At 46.3% G+C, this 19,513-nt stretch overlaps 1 protein-coding gene across 32 annotated transcripts in view; it reads left to right on the plus strand.

Moving 5' to 3' along the window:
* LOC139804605 (mucin-5AC-like) overlaps positions 1 to 19,513 on the plus strand; it is a 284,635-nt gene that overhangs the window by 19,815 nt on the left and 245,307 nt on the right. For 2 of the 32 annotated variants that reach the window (XM_071762020.1, XM_071761996.1), the window contains exons 26-37: positions 355 to 511; positions 1,105 to 1,233; positions 1,577 to 1,718; positions 2,337 to 2,380; positions 2,473 to 2,679; positions 3,874 to 11,484; positions 11,702 to 11,925; positions 15,758 to 15,932; positions 16,133 to 16,383; positions 17,274 to 17,457; positions 17,804 to 18,002; positions 19,228 to 19,406. In XM_071762020.1, coding sequence (XP_071618121.1) covers positions 355 to 511; positions 1,105 to 1,233; positions 1,577 to 1,718; positions 2,337 to 2,380; positions 2,473 to 2,679; positions 3,874 to 11,484; positions 11,702 to 11,925; positions 15,758 to 15,932; positions 16,133 to 16,383; positions 17,274 to 17,457; positions 17,804 to 18,002; positions 19,228 to 19,406 — 9,502 coding nt within the window. The remainder of the gene's footprint in view (positions 1 to 354; positions 512 to 1,104; positions 1,234 to 1,576; positions 1,719 to 2,336; positions 2,381 to 2,472; positions 2,680 to 3,873; positions 11,485 to 11,701; positions 11,926 to 15,757; positions 15,933 to 16,132; positions 16,384 to 17,273; positions 17,458 to 17,803; positions 18,003 to 19,227; positions 19,407 to 19,513) is intronic. The other 30 variants (XM_071762028.1, XM_071762029.1, XM_071762024.1 and 27 more) reach the window with 30 other exon arrangements.

The raw sequence follows: 19,513 nt of genomic DNA on the forward strand, positions 1-19,513 counted from the left end.
TGGGGGTTCTTTTGCTGATAGAAATGACAGCAACAGATAAATATCAGGATATGTGTATTTTCTAGTGACACCATTTGCACTAATATAATATCAGCCATCTGATAAGTATGACTGTGTGCAAGTTTGTAGTAATGTAATTCTATTCTTTCTGCAAATAGATCTTTAAACAATTTTTAGCACTACTACTTACTAGTAACAGCTACAGTTTCTGTTAATTCTACAGTTTCTTCCTTTCTTATCTTTCTCACATACACAGAGTTGTCACTTCCAGATATTTTATCCAGCTTTTTTTAGGACTGTGCAGGCCTTTTCAAAGAGGACAAGTGCATGAAAACTCAACTTTTTGTCCACCAGGTTGAACCAAATGAGTATTATCAAGCATGTGTGGAGGATGCCTGTGCCTGTGACACGGGGGGAGACTGTGAATGTTTCTGTACAGCAGTAGCTGCCTATGCTCAAGCATGCAATGAGCTGGACATCTGCATTTCATGGAGAACCCCATCCATTTGTCGTGAGTTTCACCCTGCTAATTTTTGGAGGGAAAGGAAACAGAGAAGAAAAAACTAGAAAAGAAAGAAGAAAATTCTAATTGTAACAGGAACTGCTCTATTCTAAAAACAGATAAAAACAAAAGAACAAAACCAAGCAAACAAACAAAAACCAGAAATCATGTTGAATAGATCACTGGGAGTCAATATATCTTCTTAAAATGAAACCACTGATGGTAACTTTACCAACAGTGTCATTAGTGCCTGATTTGCTTGCCAGTCATGATATACAACTGGTGAACTCTAAAATATTGCACTCCCAACATCAGGCTCAGTGTAAATAAATATTACTGCATACTAACTAAAATCAGTGGTTCAATTAATTGATTTTTCATGGTTCATGCATAACTATGTTCTATGCTTTAGAATTTCATTGGTGTCAAAAAGTGGTACAAGGATAACATTGTGTTGAATTAGAAGTAAGAAAATACCCTATTCACCACCTAAATGACTATCCCAATCACATAGGATTTTCATGCATCAAAACTGGAAGACTCTAATGTAAAAAGATTTAATTTCTCCTTATTTAAAGAAATGTAATTTCTCCTTTCTCTAGCTCTGTTCTGTGATTACTACAATCCAAAAGGGGAATGTGAATGGCACTACAAACCCTGTGGAGCCCCTTGTATGAAGACCTGCAATAATCCAAGTGGAAGCTGTCTTCATGAGCTGAGAGGTTTGGAAGGTAAAGAAAAATATGCATGCCTTATTTTACTTATAAAAATTATCTCAAATGCAATATGATTAACAAAATTTATATTAGTATACGACGTGTTTATGTTAGAAATTGTAAGAAATTCTTTTCTAATTAGTATATTACACCCAAATGGAACTTGCACTTGAAAGGAGTGAGAATGAGGACGAAGTGCTCCAAAGCTTGATGTGCAATGAAAGGAATAGCAGGAATAGTATCTGAAATTCCACTTGCCATATGGGATAACTTGGGGAAAGAAAATATCAACAGTATTGTTTTACTTCCACTTGTGTAAAGTCTGGTGTCACAAATAACTCCCCTTTTTTTATTGTAGGCTGCTATCCACACTGCCCAAAGAACAAGCCCTATTTTGATGAAGAAACCATGACTTGTGTTTCTAATTGTGGCTGTTATGAAAATGGAAAAAATTACAAACCAGGAATGCAGATGCCTTCAGACCAGGCCTGTCAGTCATGGTAAGTTTACTCAAGATTTTTAAGCACTGAGCTTAAAGTTGTGTAATATGATTCACCATGCATTAAGGTTTCTGTTTGCCAAAAGGAAGCAGGCCAGTCACAGGCTGCTGCCTTAGATGCCCTTACCCTCTTAAACAAATATATTAAAATTCAGTTCTTAACAGATAATATATAAATTCCCTTTAAAAACAGAAAGCATTCCTGCATCTTTTGGAACTGACGGAAATTCACCTTGTAGAGAGCCTCAACACCTGTGATACAGTGATTCTTTCTCAAATGATATATTTACTGCACTTTCTTCCAAGCAATAGGTACACCTGTCAGAGAGATTAGGGCATTTTAAATCATCCCTCCCCCCCACATCTTTCCCAGCCTCTGAAAGCACCAATGAGGATACCCCATTTTTGGTATGCTGGCACAGAAGAGCTGCTCTCTCGATAGAAATCTGAATGATCTTACCTAGCTTGGAGTTGTACAGCAGTACTGAGCATCTAACTCAGAGAAAATAGTATTTCTACACACAACAAATAGCAAAGAAGTGATAGGAAAAACGACACAATAAAAAATGTCCCAAAACAATAAATTCACATTCATCATCTCCTTTTTTCTCTTTTCCAGTAAATGCACAAGACACGGCAAAATCTGCAACTACGATGAATCGGGTATGTTGACAAAGTTGTTTTTATCTGAACGTTTGAGGTGCTCTGCTCTGTGTTTTGCATACCAAGGAATAACACACCCTTCTGATTTACAGAATGCATCTGCTTTTACGAGGGACAGAAATACAACTATCAAGAGGTGGTCTACAACACAACAGATGGCACGGGAGGGTGCATTGTTGCAACCTGTGGTCTCAATGGAACACTTCACAGGGATGTCTATGAGTGCCCCATCGCAACAACACCCACACCAGCAACAACATTTCACTTCAGCACTACACCACCTGCCCCTTCTTCCACAGGTACATCCTCCAAAAGTGTATTCTGCTTACTAGTGACCATGCCCACACTCACACCTAAATGAGCTGATATACTGAAAAATGAATCAGAGTGAGACTCTTGGGTTATCCAGCTTCAGTCAATATTGTGGAACCAAACCTACACAAGAGAAGAAACAGAAACTAAAACCACTCCTGAAACACCAAACTGTAAACCGTTGCACACTGGTTTCATAGTATTAGTTTGCTTATGCTTGTAAGTGAAAAATTAAACAAAAAACCAGTTTCAGATTTACTACCTGTAAGTGTAACTATTTCTATACCTTGAATTATCTTTATTGAATGGATAATTCATGATTTTTTCTTACTAAATTACACAATTATTACTTTCTGTAAAATTCCTGCTAGGGTCCATGGTACTTATAATTACAGTACTAGAGAGAATTGCTCAGATATTGGCACCAAGATACTGAAATTTTAATTTCTAAAATTCCTGCTCAGCATCCTTCAGGTTGGCAATCTCTAATAACTATGGGCATATGTTGTGTAACAGAATGAGTATTCTGTATAAAATTTTGAGTTACACATTCTGAAACCACAGTAGTCATTAAAACTACTGGAATTCATTAGCCATTTCATAATGAGAATTCACCTGCAGATGTTATGGACAATAAATGGTTTCTTAAGCCCACAGCTAAAGTACAAGGTGTAGGGTGCTAACGATGCTGCATTAGAAACCTTTTGCTTCAAATGGAGTAGCAAAGACAATGGAGCACATTACATGAGAAGTCAATTTATTTCTAAGAAAAAAGTAGAGATGAATCTTGATGCATAGAGTAAATGTTGTTCTTTTTACTGGATCTTGGCTTTGAAATATCTGAGAGACTAATAAATACTGAAGCAAGATACAAACCAGGTAATCTAAAGAAAAAAAAAAATAAAAGTGAGGCTTTTTTTCCCTCAACTATGTCCCAGACTGATTTTTAAAAAGATAGTTAGCATTCTCTTAGGACACAAGAGTTCCAAGAATGTTTGTATATTAAGTTGCTGGGTGATGGATTTTCTGTTCTACTTCCCACTAAATTATACGCAGGCTGAGCCGATGCACTCCATGCTGAAAACGTAAGCAAATTACCTTAGGAAAATTGTCAGTCCACTTAAAAAAAGGAATAAATACAGGAATTAATTCCAAGTTTTGTGCTGTCTTCTCTTTCACAGTGACACCAACTACATCAGTGTGTGTTCGTCAAGTCTGTGAGTGGTCACAATGGTACGATGGGAGTCTGCCAACCCCTGGCTATGATGGTGGAGATTTTGAAACCTTTGAAGATTTGAGAGCTAAAGGTTATGAAGTCTGTAAAGCTCCACGGGATGTTCAGTGCAGAGCAGAAAAATTCCCGGATATGCCACTGGAAGAACTTGGCCAACAAGTAGAATGCAGTACAACAGCTGGGCTTATATGTTACAACAAAGATCAAATTTCAACCATGTGCAACAACTATGAAATCAGAATCCTCTGTTGTGTTTTTGTACCATGTTCTTCCACACCACATTTCAGCACACCAACGCCGATCACAACCCCAGTTAAGAGGACAGAAACATCTAGTTCAGCTGAAGAAACTACATCATTTCCAACCAGTACATCACCAGTTATTACAGTCTCTGAAAGTACAACGTCAGCACCTTCAACTATTAAGGAAACAACCACAGCTGAAATAAGCTCTCTTACCACTTCTCCTTCAACAACTCCTCTCTGCATTCAAGAAGAATGTTACTGGTCGATGTGGTATGATGTCAGCTATCCAGGGTCTGGATACAACGATGGAGATTTTGATACGATTCAGAACATTAAAAAAAAAGGATACAAAGTCTGTGACAACAGAAAGGATGTGGAATGTAGAGCAGTAAGGTTCCCGAACACTCAATATCCCCTTCTGGAGCAAAACATAACATGCAATACAGAAGAAGGCTTGACATGCTACAATAAAAACCAACTGCCACCAATCTGCTATAACTATAAACTGAGATTTAAATGCTGCTCAAATGTAGAAGTGCCATGCAAGGAACCTACGGTATCAACCACAACTACACAAATACCAAAAATAACCACAATATTTTCCACAACTCTAAGTACATCATCCGCAGAAATATCAACAACACCACACCTTCAAACTAAACATAAGACAACGACAGTATCAGTGCCTCCACCAGAAACTGAACATATCCATTCCAAAACCACCACACAACCAATGACGAATATCCAAACGGACACAATGATCACAGCACCCCCAAGCACAGCTACAAGACAAACTGAGCAAGGGTATTCGACAACAAAGCCAACACCCTCTACCCAACTCCCGTATCTGACCTCCACCACCACTTCCTACACCTCCCCTTGTCAGCCCGAGGTCTGCTCCTGGAGTGATTGGTTTGATGTTGACTTCCCCTCTGCAGGGCCCAACCAGGGAGACTTTGAGACCTACCAACACATCCAGGCTGCTGGGCAGGAAGTCTGTCAGCATCCAAAGGAAATCCAGTGTCAGGCGGAACAATACCCCGATGTTCCCATCACACAGGTGGGACAGGTTGTGCAGTGTGATGTCCACTTTGGACTGGTGTGCAAGAACGAGGACCAGAAGGGCAAATTTAGGATGTGCCTCAACTACAGGATCCGTGTTCTCTGCTGCAGCCCCAATTCCAACTGCCCAATCATCACAACCACACCCACCACAACACCCACCTGGACCACCACCACAACCCGTGGGACCTCAACAACCACCACAGTCACCACCTCCACCTCTACACCCTACTTCTCAACCACCACGCTGCCAACCTCCTCAGAAACCACACTGCAAACCTCCACCAGCACCACCACTCCAATGCCAACACCCGCCACAGAAGTCCCTCTCAGAACCACCACAACCTCTTACACCTCCCCTTGTCAACCTGAGGTCTGCTTCTGGAGTGATTGGTTTGACGTTGACTTCCCCTCTGCAGGGCCCAACCAGGGAGACTTTGAAACCTACCAGCACATCCAGGCTGCTGGGCAGGAAGTCTGTCAGCATCCAAAGGAAATCCAGTGTCAGGCGGAACAATACCCCGATGTTCCCATCACACAGGTGGGACAGGTTGTGCAGTGTGATGTCCACTTTGGACTGGTGTGCAAGAACGAGGACCAGAAGGGCAAATTTAGGATGTGCCTCAACTACAGGATCCGTGTTCTCTGCTGCAGCCCCAATTCCAACTGCACAATCAGCACACCCACACCCACCACCACAACACCCACCTGGACCACCACCACAACCCGCGGAATTCCAGCCTCGACTACAGTAGTCACCACCTCCACCTCTACACCCTACCCAACTACCACACTGCCAACCTCCTCAGAAACCACATTACAAACAGCCATCAGAACCTCCAGCCCCACACCAACACCCGCCACAGAAGTCCCTCTCAGAACCACCACCACCTCTTACACCTCCCCTTGTCAACCTGAGGTCTGCTCCTGGAGTGATTGGTTTGATGTTGACTTCCCCTCTGCAGGGCCCAACCAGGGAGACTTTGAAACCTACCAGCACATCCAGGCTGCTGGGCAGGAAGTCTGTCAGCATCCAAAGGAAATCCAGTGTCAGGCGGAACAATACCCCGATGTTCCCATCACACAGGTGGGACAGGTTGTGCAGTGTGATGTCCACTTTGGACTGGTGTGCAAGAACGAGGACCAGAAGGGCAAATTTAGGATGTGCCTCAACTACAGGATCCGTGTTCTCTGCTGCAGCCCCAATTCCAACTGCCCAATCATCACAACCACACCCACCACAACACCCACCTGGACCACCACCACAACCCGTGGGACCTCAACAACCACCACAGTCACCACCTCCACCTCTACACCCTACTTCTCAACCACCACGCTGCCAACCTCCTCAGAAACCACACTGCAAACCTCCACCAGCACCACCACTCCAATGCCAACACCCGCCACAGAAGTCCCTCTCAGAACCACCACCACCTCTTACACCTCCCCTTGTCAACCTGAGGTCTGCTCCTGGAGTGATTGGTTTGACGTTGACTTCCCCTCTGCAGGGCCCAACCAGGGAGACTTTGAGACCTACCAACACATCCAGGCTGCTGGGCAGGAAGTCTGTCAGCATCCAAAGGAAATCCAGTGTCAGGCGGAACAATACCCCGATGTTCCCATCACACAGGTGGGACAGGTTGTGCAGTGTGATGTCCACTTTGGACTGGTGTGCAAGAACGAGGACCAGAAGGGCAAATTTAGGATGTGCCTCAACTACAGGATCCGTGTTCTCTGCTGCAGCCCCAATTCCAACTGCACAATCAGCACACCCACACCCACCACCACAACACCCACCTGGACCACCACCACAACCCGCGGAATTCCAGCCTCGACTACAGTAGTCACCACCTCCACCTCTACACCCTACCCAACTACCACACTGCCAACCTCCTCAGAAACCACATTACAAACAGCCATCAGAACCTCCAGCCCCACACCAACACCCGCCACAGAAGTCCCTCTCAGAACCACCACCACCTCTTACACCTCCCCTTGTCAACCTGAGGTCTGCTCCTGGAGTGATTGGTTTGACGTTGACTTCCCCTCTGCAGGGCCCAACCAGGGAGACTTTGAAACCTACCAGCACATCCAGGCTGCTGGGCAGGAAGTCTGTCAGCATCCAAAGGAAATCCAGTGTCAGGCGGAACAATACCCCGATGTTCCCATCACACAGGTGGGACAGGTTGTGCAGTGTGATGTCCACTTTGGACTGGTGTGCAAGAACGAGGACCAGAAGGGCAAATTTAGGATGTGCCTCAACTACAGGATCCGTGTTCTCTGCTGCAGCCCCAATTCCAACTGCCCAATCATCACAACCACACCCACCACAACACCCACCTGGACCACCACCACAACCCGTGGGACCTCAACAACCACCACAGTCACCACCTCCACCTCTACACCCTACTTCTCAACCACCACGCTGCCAACCTCCTCAGAAACCACACTGCAAACCTCCACCAGCACCACCACTCCAATGCCAACACCCACCACAGAAGTCCCTCTCAGAACCACCACAACCTCTTACACCTCCCCTTGTCAACCTGAGGTCTGCTCCTGGAGTGATTGGTTTGACGTTGACTTCCCCTCTGCAGGGCCCAACCAGGGAGACTTTGAAACCTACCAGCACATCCAGGCTGCTGGGCAGGAAGTCTGTCAGCATCCAAAGGAAATCCAGTGTCAGGCGGAACAATACCCCGATGTTCCCATCACACAGGTGGGACAGGTTGTGCAGTGTGATGTCCACTTTGGACTGGTGTGCAAGAACGAGGACCAGAAGGGCAAATTTAGGATGTGCCTCAACTACAGGATCCGTGTTCTCTGCTGCAGCCCCAATTCCAACTGCACAATCAGCACACCCACACCCACCACCACAACACCCACCTGGACCACCACCACAACCCGCGGAATTCCAGCCTCGACTACAGTAGTCACCACCTCCACCTCTACACCCTACCCAACTACCACACTGCCAACCTCCTCAGAAACCACATTACAAACAGCCATCAGAACCTCCAGCCCCACACCAACACCCGCCACAGAAGTCCCTCTCAGAACCACCACCACCTCTTACACCTCCCCTTGTCAACCTGAGGTCTGCTCCTGGAGTGATTGGTTTGACGTTGACTTCCCCTCTGCAGGGCCCAACCAGGGAGACTTTGAGACCTACCAACACATCCAGGCTGCTGGGCAGGAAGTCTGTCAGCATCCAAAGGAAATCCAGTGTCAGGCGGAACAATACCCCGATGTTCCCATCACACAGGTGGGACAGGTTGTGCAGTGTGATGTCCACTTTGGACTGGTGTGCAAGAACGAGGACCAGAAGGGCAAATTTAGGATGTGCCTCAACTACAGGATCCGTGTTCTCTGCTGCAGCCCCAATTCCAACTGCCCAATCATCACAACCACACCCACCACAACACCCACCTGGACCACCACCACAACCCGTGGGACCTCAACAACCACCACAGTCACCACCTCCACCTCTACACCCTACTTCTCAACCACCACGCTGCCAACCTCCTCAGAAACCACACTGCAAACCTCCACCAGCACCACCACTCCAATGCCAACACCCGCCACAGAAGTCCCTCTCAGAACCACCACAACCTCTTACACCTCCCCTTGTCAACCTGAGGTCTGCTCCTGGAGTGATTGGTTTGATGTTGACTTCCCCTCTGCAGGGCCCAACCAGGGAGACTTTGAGACCTACCAACACATCCAGGCTGCTGGGCAGGAAGTCTGTCAGCATCCAAAGGAAATCCAGTGTCAGGCGGAACAATACCCCGATGTTCCCATCACACAGGTGGGACAGGTTGTGCAGTGTGATGTCCACTTTGGACTGGTGTGCAAGAACGAGGACCAGAAGGGCAAATTTAGGATGTGCCTCAACTACAGGATCCGTGTTCTCTGCTGCAGCCCCAATTCCAACTGCACAATCAGCACACCCACACCCACCACCACAACACCCACCTGGACCACCACCACAACCCGCGGAATTCCAGCCTCGACTACAGTAGTCACCACCTCCACCTCTACACCCTACCCAACTACCACACTGCCAACCTCCTCAGAAACCACATTACAAACAGCCATCAGAACCTCCAGCCCCACACCAACACCCGCCACAGAAGTCCCTCTCAGAACCACCACCACCTCTTACACCTCCCCTTGTCAACCTGAGGTCTGCTCCTGGAGTGATTGGTTTGACGTTGACTTCCCCTCTGCAGGGCCCAACCAGGGAGACTTTGAGACCTACCAACACATCCAGGCTGCTGGGCAGGAAGTCTGTCAGCATCCAAAGGAAATCCAGTGTCAGGCGGAACAATACCCCGATGTTCCCATCACACAGGTGGGACAGGTTGTGCAGTGTGATGTCCACTTTGGACTGGTGTGCAAGAACGAGGACCAGAAGGGCAAATTTAGGATGTGCCTCAACTACAGGATCCGTGTTCTCTGCTGCAGCCCCAATTCCAACTGCCCAATCATCACAACCACACCCACCACAACACCCACCTGGACCACCACCACAACCCGTGGGACCTCAACAACCACCACAGTCACCACCTCCACCTCTACACCCTACTTCTCAACCACCACGCTGCCAACCTCCTCAGAAACCACACTGCAAACCTCCACCAGCACCACCACTCCAATGCCAACACCCGCCACAGAAGTCCCTCTCAGAACCACCACAACCTCTTACACCTCCCCTTGTCAACCTGAGGTCTGCTCCTGGAGTGATTGGTTTGATGTTGACTTCCCCTCTGCAGGGCCCAACCAGGGAGACTTTGAGACCTACCAACACATCCAGGCTGCTGGGCAGGAAGTCTGTCAGCATCCAAAGGAAATCCAGTGTCAGGCGGAACAATACCCCGATGTTCCCATCACACAGGTGGGACAGGTTGTGCAGTGTGATGTCCACTTTGGACTGGTGTGCAAGAACGAGGACCAGAAGGGCAAATTTAGGATGTGCCTCAACTACAGGATCCGTGTTCTCTGCTGCAGCCCCAATTCCAACTGCACAATCAGCACACCCACACCCACCACCACAACACCCACCTGGACCACCACCACAACCCGCGGAATTCCAGCCTCGACTACAGTAGTCACCACCTCCACCTCTACACCCTACCCAACTACCACACTGCCAACCTCCTCAGAAACCACATTACAAACAGCCATCAGAACCTCCAGCCCCACACCAACACCCGCCACAGAAGTCCCTCTCAGAACCACCACCACCTCTTACACCTCCCCTTGTCAACCTGAGGTCTGCTCCTGGAGTGATTGGTTTGACGTTGACTTCCCCTCTGCAGGGCCCAACCAGGGAGACTTTGAGACCTACCAACACATCCAGGCTGCTGGGCAGGAAGTCTGTCAGCATCCAAAGGAAATCCAGTGTCAGGCGGAACAATACCCCGATGTTCCCATCACACAGGTGGGACAGGTTGTGCAGTGTGATGTCCACTTTGGACTGGTGTGCAAGAACGAGGACCAGAAGGGCAAATTTAGGATGTGCCTCAACTACAGGATCCGTGTTCTCTGCTGCAGCCCCAATTCCAACTGCCCAATCATCACAACCACACCCACCACAACACCCACCTGGACCACCACCACAACCCGTGGGACCTCAACAACCACCACAGTCACCACCTCCACCTCTACACCCTACTTCTCAACCACCACGCTGCCAACCTCCTCAGAAACCACACTGCAAACCTCCACCAGCACCACCACTCCAATGCCAACACCCGCCACAGAAGTCCCTCTCAGAACCACCACAACCTCTTACACCTCCCCTTGTCAACCTGAGGTCTGCTCCTGGAGTGATTGGTTTGATGTTGACTTCCCCTCTGCAGGGCCCAACCAGGGAGACTTTGAGACCTACCAACACATCCAGGCTGCTGGGCAGGAAGTCTGTCAGCATCCAAAGGAAATCCAGTGTCAGGCGGAACAATACCCCGATGTTCCCATCACACAGGTGGGACAGGTTGTGCAGTGTGATGTCCACTTTGGACTGGTGTGCAAGAACGAGGACCAGAAGGGCAAATTTAGGATGTGCCTCAACTACAGGATCCGTGTTCTCTGCTGCAGCCCCAATTCCAACTGCCCAATCATCACAACCACACCCACCACCACAACCCTTGGAAGTCCAACCTCCACCACCGTCACAGTGACTACCAGCTCTTCTCCATCTCCATCAACACCCTGTTTCTGCAAAATTGGGGATTCTTTTTTTTCTCCTGGTAAGTGTGCCTACTTTACTGTCATATATATATATTCATCATTCAACATATAAATACATTTGGTCAGTATTTTTATTGGTTGTTTTTTGTTACCTTTCATTTCACATGTTAAGAATTTTTATTCATGTATTTTTTTAGTTCATTTTTGAATTTTATTTCTTTTATGGAAATGTCTTTAATTCTGCTTGCATTTCGGTTAATTTCCTTTTGTTTTCAGGTGATCTGATTTACAACAGGATGGACAGTGACGGGTGTAGGTTTTATGCCATCTGCAGTCCAACCTGTGATGTTGAACGACACGCTGTGCCTTGTAACATCACTACGCTTCCTACTACTACTTCTCAAGAATTGTCTCCTACAACAACATCTGCTCCATTGGTTACCACTTCTGGAGAAATTCCTTTTCATGGCTGTGTTTCTCCTACTTACCCTCCCCTACAGGTTTGTAGGATTTGTTTTGTTATGATCAATAGGTGGCTAAGGGATTTGTGCCACCGGCGGAACTTTGGGTTTTTTGTCCATGGGCCAAATTTCATCTTACCCAGTCTGTTCCAACCAGATGGGCTTCATCTATCTAGCAAGGGCAAAAGGACTCTAGCCTGTAAATTGTTGGGGCTTATCAAGAGGGCTTTAAACTAGTTTTGAAGGGGGATGGGGTTGGAACCAGGCTTTCCAGAATGGAGCCCAAGGGCAGACAGCCCAAGTTAAGAGACAAACCAGCAGCCCAGTTGAAGTGCATGTACAGCAGTGCACGCAGCATGGGCAACAACAGGAGGATGGTGGTGATGGAGTCACCATCATGGATGGTGGGATGACTCCCATGGCTGGAGTGCTGCCATGGGTGGCTACAGGCTCCTCAGAAGGGACAGGCAGGGTAGGAGAGGTGGAGGGGTAGCTCTATATGTTAGAGAGTCTCTTGACTCTGTAGAAGTTGAGGTCAGGAACGATAAGGTTGAGTGCCTGTGGGTCAGAACCAGGGGGAAGGCAAACAAAGCTGACATCCTGGTGGGAGTCTGTTACAGACCACCCAATCAGGATGATGAGGGGGATGAATTATTATACAAGCAGCTGGCAGATGTCTCAAATTCACCAGCCCTTGTTCTCGTGGGTGACTTTAACCTGCTGGATGTCTGCTCCACACAGCAGAGAAGAGGCAGTCTAGGAAATTCATAGAGTGTACACAAGATAATTTCCTGCTCCAGCTGGTGAATGAGCCCACCAGGGATGGAGCCCCACTAGACCTCCTGTTCACAAACAGAGAGGGGCTGGTGTGGTGGTTGTCACAGTGTGGTGGTTGGTGGACGTCTGGGACACAGTGACAATGAAATAATAGAGTTTTCAATCCTCAGGGATGCAAGGAGGGCCGTCAGTAAAATCTCTATGCTGGACTTCTGGAGGGCAGATTTTGGCCTTTTCAGCAGACTGATTCAGAGTGTGCCCTGGGAAACAGCCCTTGGAAACAAAGGGGTCCCGGAGGGATGGATGTACTTCAGGCAGCAAGTCCTGGATGCACAGGAGCAGCTGTCCCTGTGTGCCCAAAGGCAAAGCAGAGGGGAAGATGAGCAGTCTGGCTGAACAGGGAGATTTTGAAAGAAATTAGGGTAAAGAAGAGGGCCTACAGATTATGGAAAAAAGGGCTAACTACTCAGGAAGAATTTAGGAATATAGTTAGGTTGTGTAGAAAGAAAATTAGAGAGAAATTAGACCTCCATTCTCTACTGGACATGGGCGGGAATATAGTTATCAAAGATGAAGAAAAGACTGAGGTATTTAACACCTTCCTTGCCTCAGTTTTCAACAGTAAGACAGGTTGTCCTGAGGACAATGGCTTCTGGAGCTTGTAGAAAGAGATAAAAATCTGAACAGCCCCCCTGTAATCCAGAAGGAAACAGTCAGTGACCTCCTGAGCCACTTGGATCCCCACAAGTCTACGGGACCAGATGGGATTCACCCCAGAGTGATGAGGAAGCTGGGGAAGAGCTCCCCAAGCTGCTCTCCATTTCCAACAGTCCTGGCTCACTGGGGAGGTCCCAGATGATGGGAAGTTGGTGAATGTCACAGCAATCCACAAAAAGGGACCAAAGAAGGACCCAGGAAACTCCAGGGCTGTCAGCCTGACGTCAGTGCCTGGCAGGGTTATGGAGCAGCTCATCCTGGGGGCAATCACACAGCTCCTACAGGAGGGACAGGGGATCAGACCCAGGCAGCACGGGGTTAGGAAGGGCAGGTCCTGTCTGACCAACCTGAGCTCCTTTTATGATGAGGTGACCCAGCTGGGGGATGAGGGGAAGGCTGGGGATGGAGTCTGCCTGAAATTCAGCAAAGCTTTTGACACCATTCCCACAGCATTCTCCTGGAAAAGCTGTCAGCCCAGGGCTCAGACAGGAGCACTCTGGGCTGGGGTAGGAACTGCTGGAGGCCACAGAGTGGTGCTGAATGGTGCTGATCCAATTGGTGGCTGTGGTGTCCCCCAGGGACCAGTGCTGGCCCAGTTCTGTTTAATATTTTTAGTGATGATTTAGATGGGGGGATTGAGTCCATCATCAGCAAATTTGCAGATGACACCAAGCTGGGGGGAGTGTGGATCAGCTGGAAGGTCCCTGCAGAGGGACCTGGACAGACTGGAGAGTTGGGCTGATCCCAAGGGGATGAGGTTCAACATTCCAAGTGCCGGGTCCTGCACTTTGGCCACAAGAACCCCATGGGGAGCTCCAGGCTGGGCACAGAGTGGCAGAAAGGGAGCTGGGAGTCTGGATTGCCAGGAAGCTGAAGAGGAGGCAGCAGTGTGCCCAGGTGGCCAAGAAGGCCAATGGCATCCTGGGCTGGCTCAGGAACAGCGTGGCCAGCAGGTCCAGGGAAGGGATTCTGCCCCTGTGCTCAGCCCTGGGGAGGCCACAGCTTGAGTCCTGTGTCCAGTTCTGGGCCCCTCAGCTCAGGAAGGAGATTGAGGTGCTGGAGCAGGTCCAGAGAAGAGCAAGGAGGCTGGGAAGGGATCCAGCACAAGTCCTGTGAGGAAGGGCTGAGGGAGCTGGGGGTGTTGAGGCTGGAGAAGAGGAGGCTCAGGGGAGACCTCATCACTCTCTCCAACTCCCTGAAAGGAGGTTGGAGCCAGGGGGGGGTTGGGCTCTGCTCCCAGGCAACTCTCAGCAAGACAAGAGGGCACAAGAGGTCTCAAGTTGTGCCAGGGGAGGTTTAGGTTGGACATTAGAAAGAATTTCTTTCTGGAGAGGGTGCTCAGCCATTGGAATGGGCTGCCCAGGGAAGGGGTGGATTCTCCATCCCTGGAGATATTTCAAAAGAGCCTGGATGTGGCACTCAGTGCCATGGGCTGGGAACCACGGGGGGAGTGGAGCAAGGGTTGGACTTGATGAGCTCTGAGGTCCCTTCCAACCTGGATGAGTCTATGATTATTGAAATTCCATGAATATTTGCTTCATACCAGAATGGTACATCTTGTATTCTTTAAACCTTTTTCTTTGCATGGCACCAGAACAAATATTAGGAATGATGGGCAATTTAAATGATATAAATTTCTGTTTGCATTCTTGATATTTTTTTTTTCCAAACTGAGAAAACAGTCTGCAGTAATTATTTCTAATTACTTCAGTTCTCTTAACATACTTTCCAATGCATCGCATTTCACAGTTAATTAACTATTTGCTGCATTAACACAGGGATTTTTCTTGTGCATTTTGTTTCTTAACTAAACAGATAAATTTGAGCTCCTCTGGAGTCCTGTATCTGTTTCTGTTCTCCTGTCCTCTTACTTGTAGCTATGTACACACTTTTGGGGTCGGGTATTTTTTGGTTTTTTCTTTCTACCATGGAGGTCTGTGCCAATTGTGAAATACAGTATGTGCTGCTGTTAAAAAAGACATCAATTCCCTTAACGTAAGACTCAGCCCTTCATGTCTCAGCAGAGATTCTCATGCAGAAGAAATAACTGGAATTGAGGTCTCCACCTACTTTAGCACTAAAACTTGTGTAGAATATTGACAACTTTGTACTATCCCTGAAGATTTTGGCTTTAGTCTTAGTTTCAGATTTGGAAAACGTAACAGTTTTGATCTGCCACGTTGTGGTCAGAAATATGAATACAGAAATATGAACTCTGATCAACATTACAAATCATACCAAATTGAAGAGATTAACACATTTATTTACTCTCCAATACCACCCTTACTGGAAATAATATACCAATAAATTAAAAATATGGATGAAGTTCCTACCTGTCTGCAGACTCCTGTGACACAAATTTTTTTTCATTTTTCAGCCTGGACAAACACACAAGTTATCCAACTGTACAGAACTCCTCTGTAAGGGAGACAACAAGGTAGAAGTAATTCCAACACACTGCCCACCTGCAAAGGAAATTACCTGTGCAAACAGGTACCCAGCAATCCTGGTGCCCGATGAAAACGGCTGCTGCTACCACTATGAGTGTCAATGTAAGCATCACTACATCAATAATAATCTTTTTTTAAAAAAGAAAAAACAAAAACAACAACAACAAAAAAAAAAACCAAAAACAACAGTAACATAGCACAGATTATGTGGATATTTGTTGTAGTATATTCAGTTCAGTTTCTAAATTTTTTCTTCTACATTAGTTTTCATGTTAATCATCTCAATATTTTTTCTCTGCCAGGTGTGTGCAGTGGATGGGGTGATCCTCATTATATTACCTTTGATGGAACCTACTACACTTTCCTTGAGAACTGCACCTATGTCCTGGTGAAACAGATTGTTCCTAAATACGACAACTTCCGTGTTTACATTGACAACTACTACTGTGATGCAAAAGATGGACTTTCCTGCCCTAAATCCATCATTGTTTTCTATAAATCTGCAGAAGTGGTGCTGACCCGTAAACTCATGGATGGTGTGATGACCAATGTGGTAAAATACACATTTTTTTTTTATTTCTGTTTCTCATTTAAAATACAGTCTGTATTTTGAATACCAATGATGGAGGTGATGAGGGCAGAGGGGAGCACTGGGAAAAGGAAAGATTACAGTAGTTACTAAGAACAAAATGTCAGAAACAGATCAGATATGCAGATATCAACATAACATGACAATGTGCATGTAATAACACTAGGAAATGGACTTACATAGGTGATTGGAAAGACAAAAAGAAGCCTAGGGACTGCCTGCTCTGCATGGGGAACCTCAGGCACCAAATAGATCCAATATCCCAACAGATCGTGATTCCCCCTTCAGTTTTCTGCTGGGAAGGGAGGGATAACTGAAGAAAAGGGGTAACTGAGGGTGCCACTTCTCATTCAAGATCCTAAGCAGTGCTGGCAAGCCAGTTAAAATCAAAAGTCAGTCCTGCTGCTATACCAGGGGATTTAGGAGTTGATTAGAGAACATAAAGAGGGGGAAATAAAAGTCTGTATCAATGTGGATTTTTCAGCAAAGTTATTACACTATAATGGCAGGAATATTTCTGTACCATTTTTCATATGAAAAATGCTTACAGTAAAAAAAACTGAAGGGTACAAAGAAAATACTTGGATTTAGAATGCTGTGCATTAGCACCCAATCTTCACAAACGTGGTACTTAGAGACTACTTAGATTATTATCATAGCAATGTAACAATTCAAGCTAAGATATTATTGCATGTATCTACTGATATTTGTATGCCAATTGGAACTGAATGAGGTGCATAACAATATGGAGCTATGCACAGCTATGAAGATTAGAAAATGCATAATTTAAAACAATCAGGCAGAAGCAGTGCTTATCCTGAAATTGCTGTGGCTGTTTTAACCCCTGTTTTCAGATGTACTTCAACCAAAAGATTGTCAAACCTGGCTTCAAGAAAGATGGCATTTCTTTCTCCCAACTTGGCATCAACATGATTGTTGAAATCCCAGAGATTGGTGCAACCATCACCTTCAGTGGGCTGATTTTCTCTGTGAAACTCCCACACAGCAAATTTGGCAACAACACTGAAGGACAGTGTGGTAAGACAGATGCTCCAATGGGAGCTGGGGCTCCCCCCAACCTATTGAGGTTATTTTCACCAACTCTGGCTCTGCAGCCTCATGATTGACTGAAATATTTAAACAGCAGTAAAATGGAAATTAAACCAGTTCTGCTCTTCTACTTCTGTAGGGACAAATGCTCAATATTTCAACAACCTCTTCTTTTTCTTTGGGGCTGGGGCTTTAGGTTTGTGTGGTTTTCCCTAATCTAAATTAAGTTCACGTAACTGTAAAGAAAGCCCCTTACATATTTCCTTAGCTCATTCTGTCTAACTGTGCTGTGCACCCCTGGTGTGTCTCAGGAGCCTTTCCCTGTCTCTTGCAGGAACCTGTACAAATGATAAATCAGACGAGTGCCGATTGCCAAGTGGTAAAATCATCTCCTCCTGTCCCCAAATGGCTCATCACTGGATCGTTGACAACAACAAGTCCTGCCATGGAATACCAATCCCCCCAGTTGTAACTACCCCACCACCAAAGCCTCACTGTGAAACACCTCCTCTCTGCAAGCTCATCTGGAGCGAGTAAGAAAAAAGCTGAATTAATTCACTCTTTCTAAGCAAAATTCTCTCAGAGTCTTACTAGAGTAAGAACTTAGCCCCAGCACAGTCTCAAGTTGTACCAGGGGAGGTTTAGGTTGGACATTAGAAAGAATTTCTTTCTGGAGAGGGGGATCAGCCATTGGAATGGGCTGCCCAGGGAAGGGGTGGATTCTCCATCCCTGGAGATATTTCAAAAGAGCCTGGATGTGGCACTCAGTGCCATGGGCTGGGAACCACGGGGGGAGTGGAGCAAGGGTTGGACTTGATGAGCTCTGAGGTCCCTTCCAACCTGGATGAGTCTATGATTCTATGATCAGAGCTGAAAATGTCAGCTCAGTGACAGGATATAGATAGTAAAAGGCCTTGGCAAAAGAAACTGTTCTTGTGTAATGACTTCCATGCCCAAGGTAACAAGGAGAGGTGAAGTCAGAAAACCAGGGAAGCAGCAAGCACTAAAATCCAAACTCCTTGGAACCACACAGACTTATGCTGTCTTTCTCCCTCTCTACCTCCCAGTCTGTGCTCACTCATTCCTTGTTACACTCTTCAGTAACTTAAGACTGAACCCTCAATCTCAAGTGGGCCTTCAATACAACCCATCAAGAACTTCCTCACCAAGCAGGTTAATGAAACAGACAGAAGCATCTCAGCCAAAAAGTGTCCTTTGTTCTTTATACATTTGATGTAAACCATGGAGTTCCAGAAGTACCAAGGCTTCTTTCCTGCAAGAGTTCCTGTACTTGTGTGAGCTCTAATAAAAGCTTTTTCCTCAACTGGATCACTATTAAAGGCCCTCTCACACATATTGCTGCAGTGTCTAATAAATTATTAGCTATTGGATAGGCAATTTTTGTATCTCCCAGCTGTTTTTATAATCCTCCTGTCCTCAAGCCAATGCAGTTGCCTTTTTCAAGAAATTTCTGCTGTCAGACTGATAAACCGGAACACACATACAGAAACACTGTGACCATTGCCCTTCTTAGAAAAAAAAATAGAGCTTCAATTTTCCTAACCTTTCCTTTCCTGAGTCTACCTCCCAGAGTCTGCCATTCTTAGGGATTTGTTTCCTGCAATTCATTCCTTCCTGAAGCAGACTCAGGCACCATTAACTGGGAAGTGCAGTCTCACAGGGACAGATTTTATGTATTAACTGCTTAACGTAAAAGAGGTTTTTTGGTTTTTTTTTTTCCTTTTTCTGTGTCTGCAGAATTTTTGCAGACTGCCACACAGTGATACCACCAGAGCCATTTTTCAAGGGCTGTGTTTTTGATGGCTGTCGCATAGCTGATGAATCCATGCAATGTTCCAGCTTGGAGATTTATGCCACAGAGTGTGCCAGCAGAGGTGTCTGCATAGACTGGAGAGGAAGGACCAACAACACATGCCGTGAGTACTGCACAGCTCAGAATGCTGAGAAATTATAGAAATTAGTGGGTTTTTTATTAAGTAAACACACTTTACATCTAACACCAGGCTGCTGCCTATGAAAATAC

This window comes from Heliangelus exortis, chromosome 18 (genome assembly GCF_036169615.1).
Source record: "Heliangelus exortis chromosome 18, bHelExo1.hap1, whole genome shotgun sequence".
NCBI lineage: Eukaryota > Metazoa > Chordata > Aves > Apodiformes > Trochilidae > Heliangelus > Heliangelus exortis.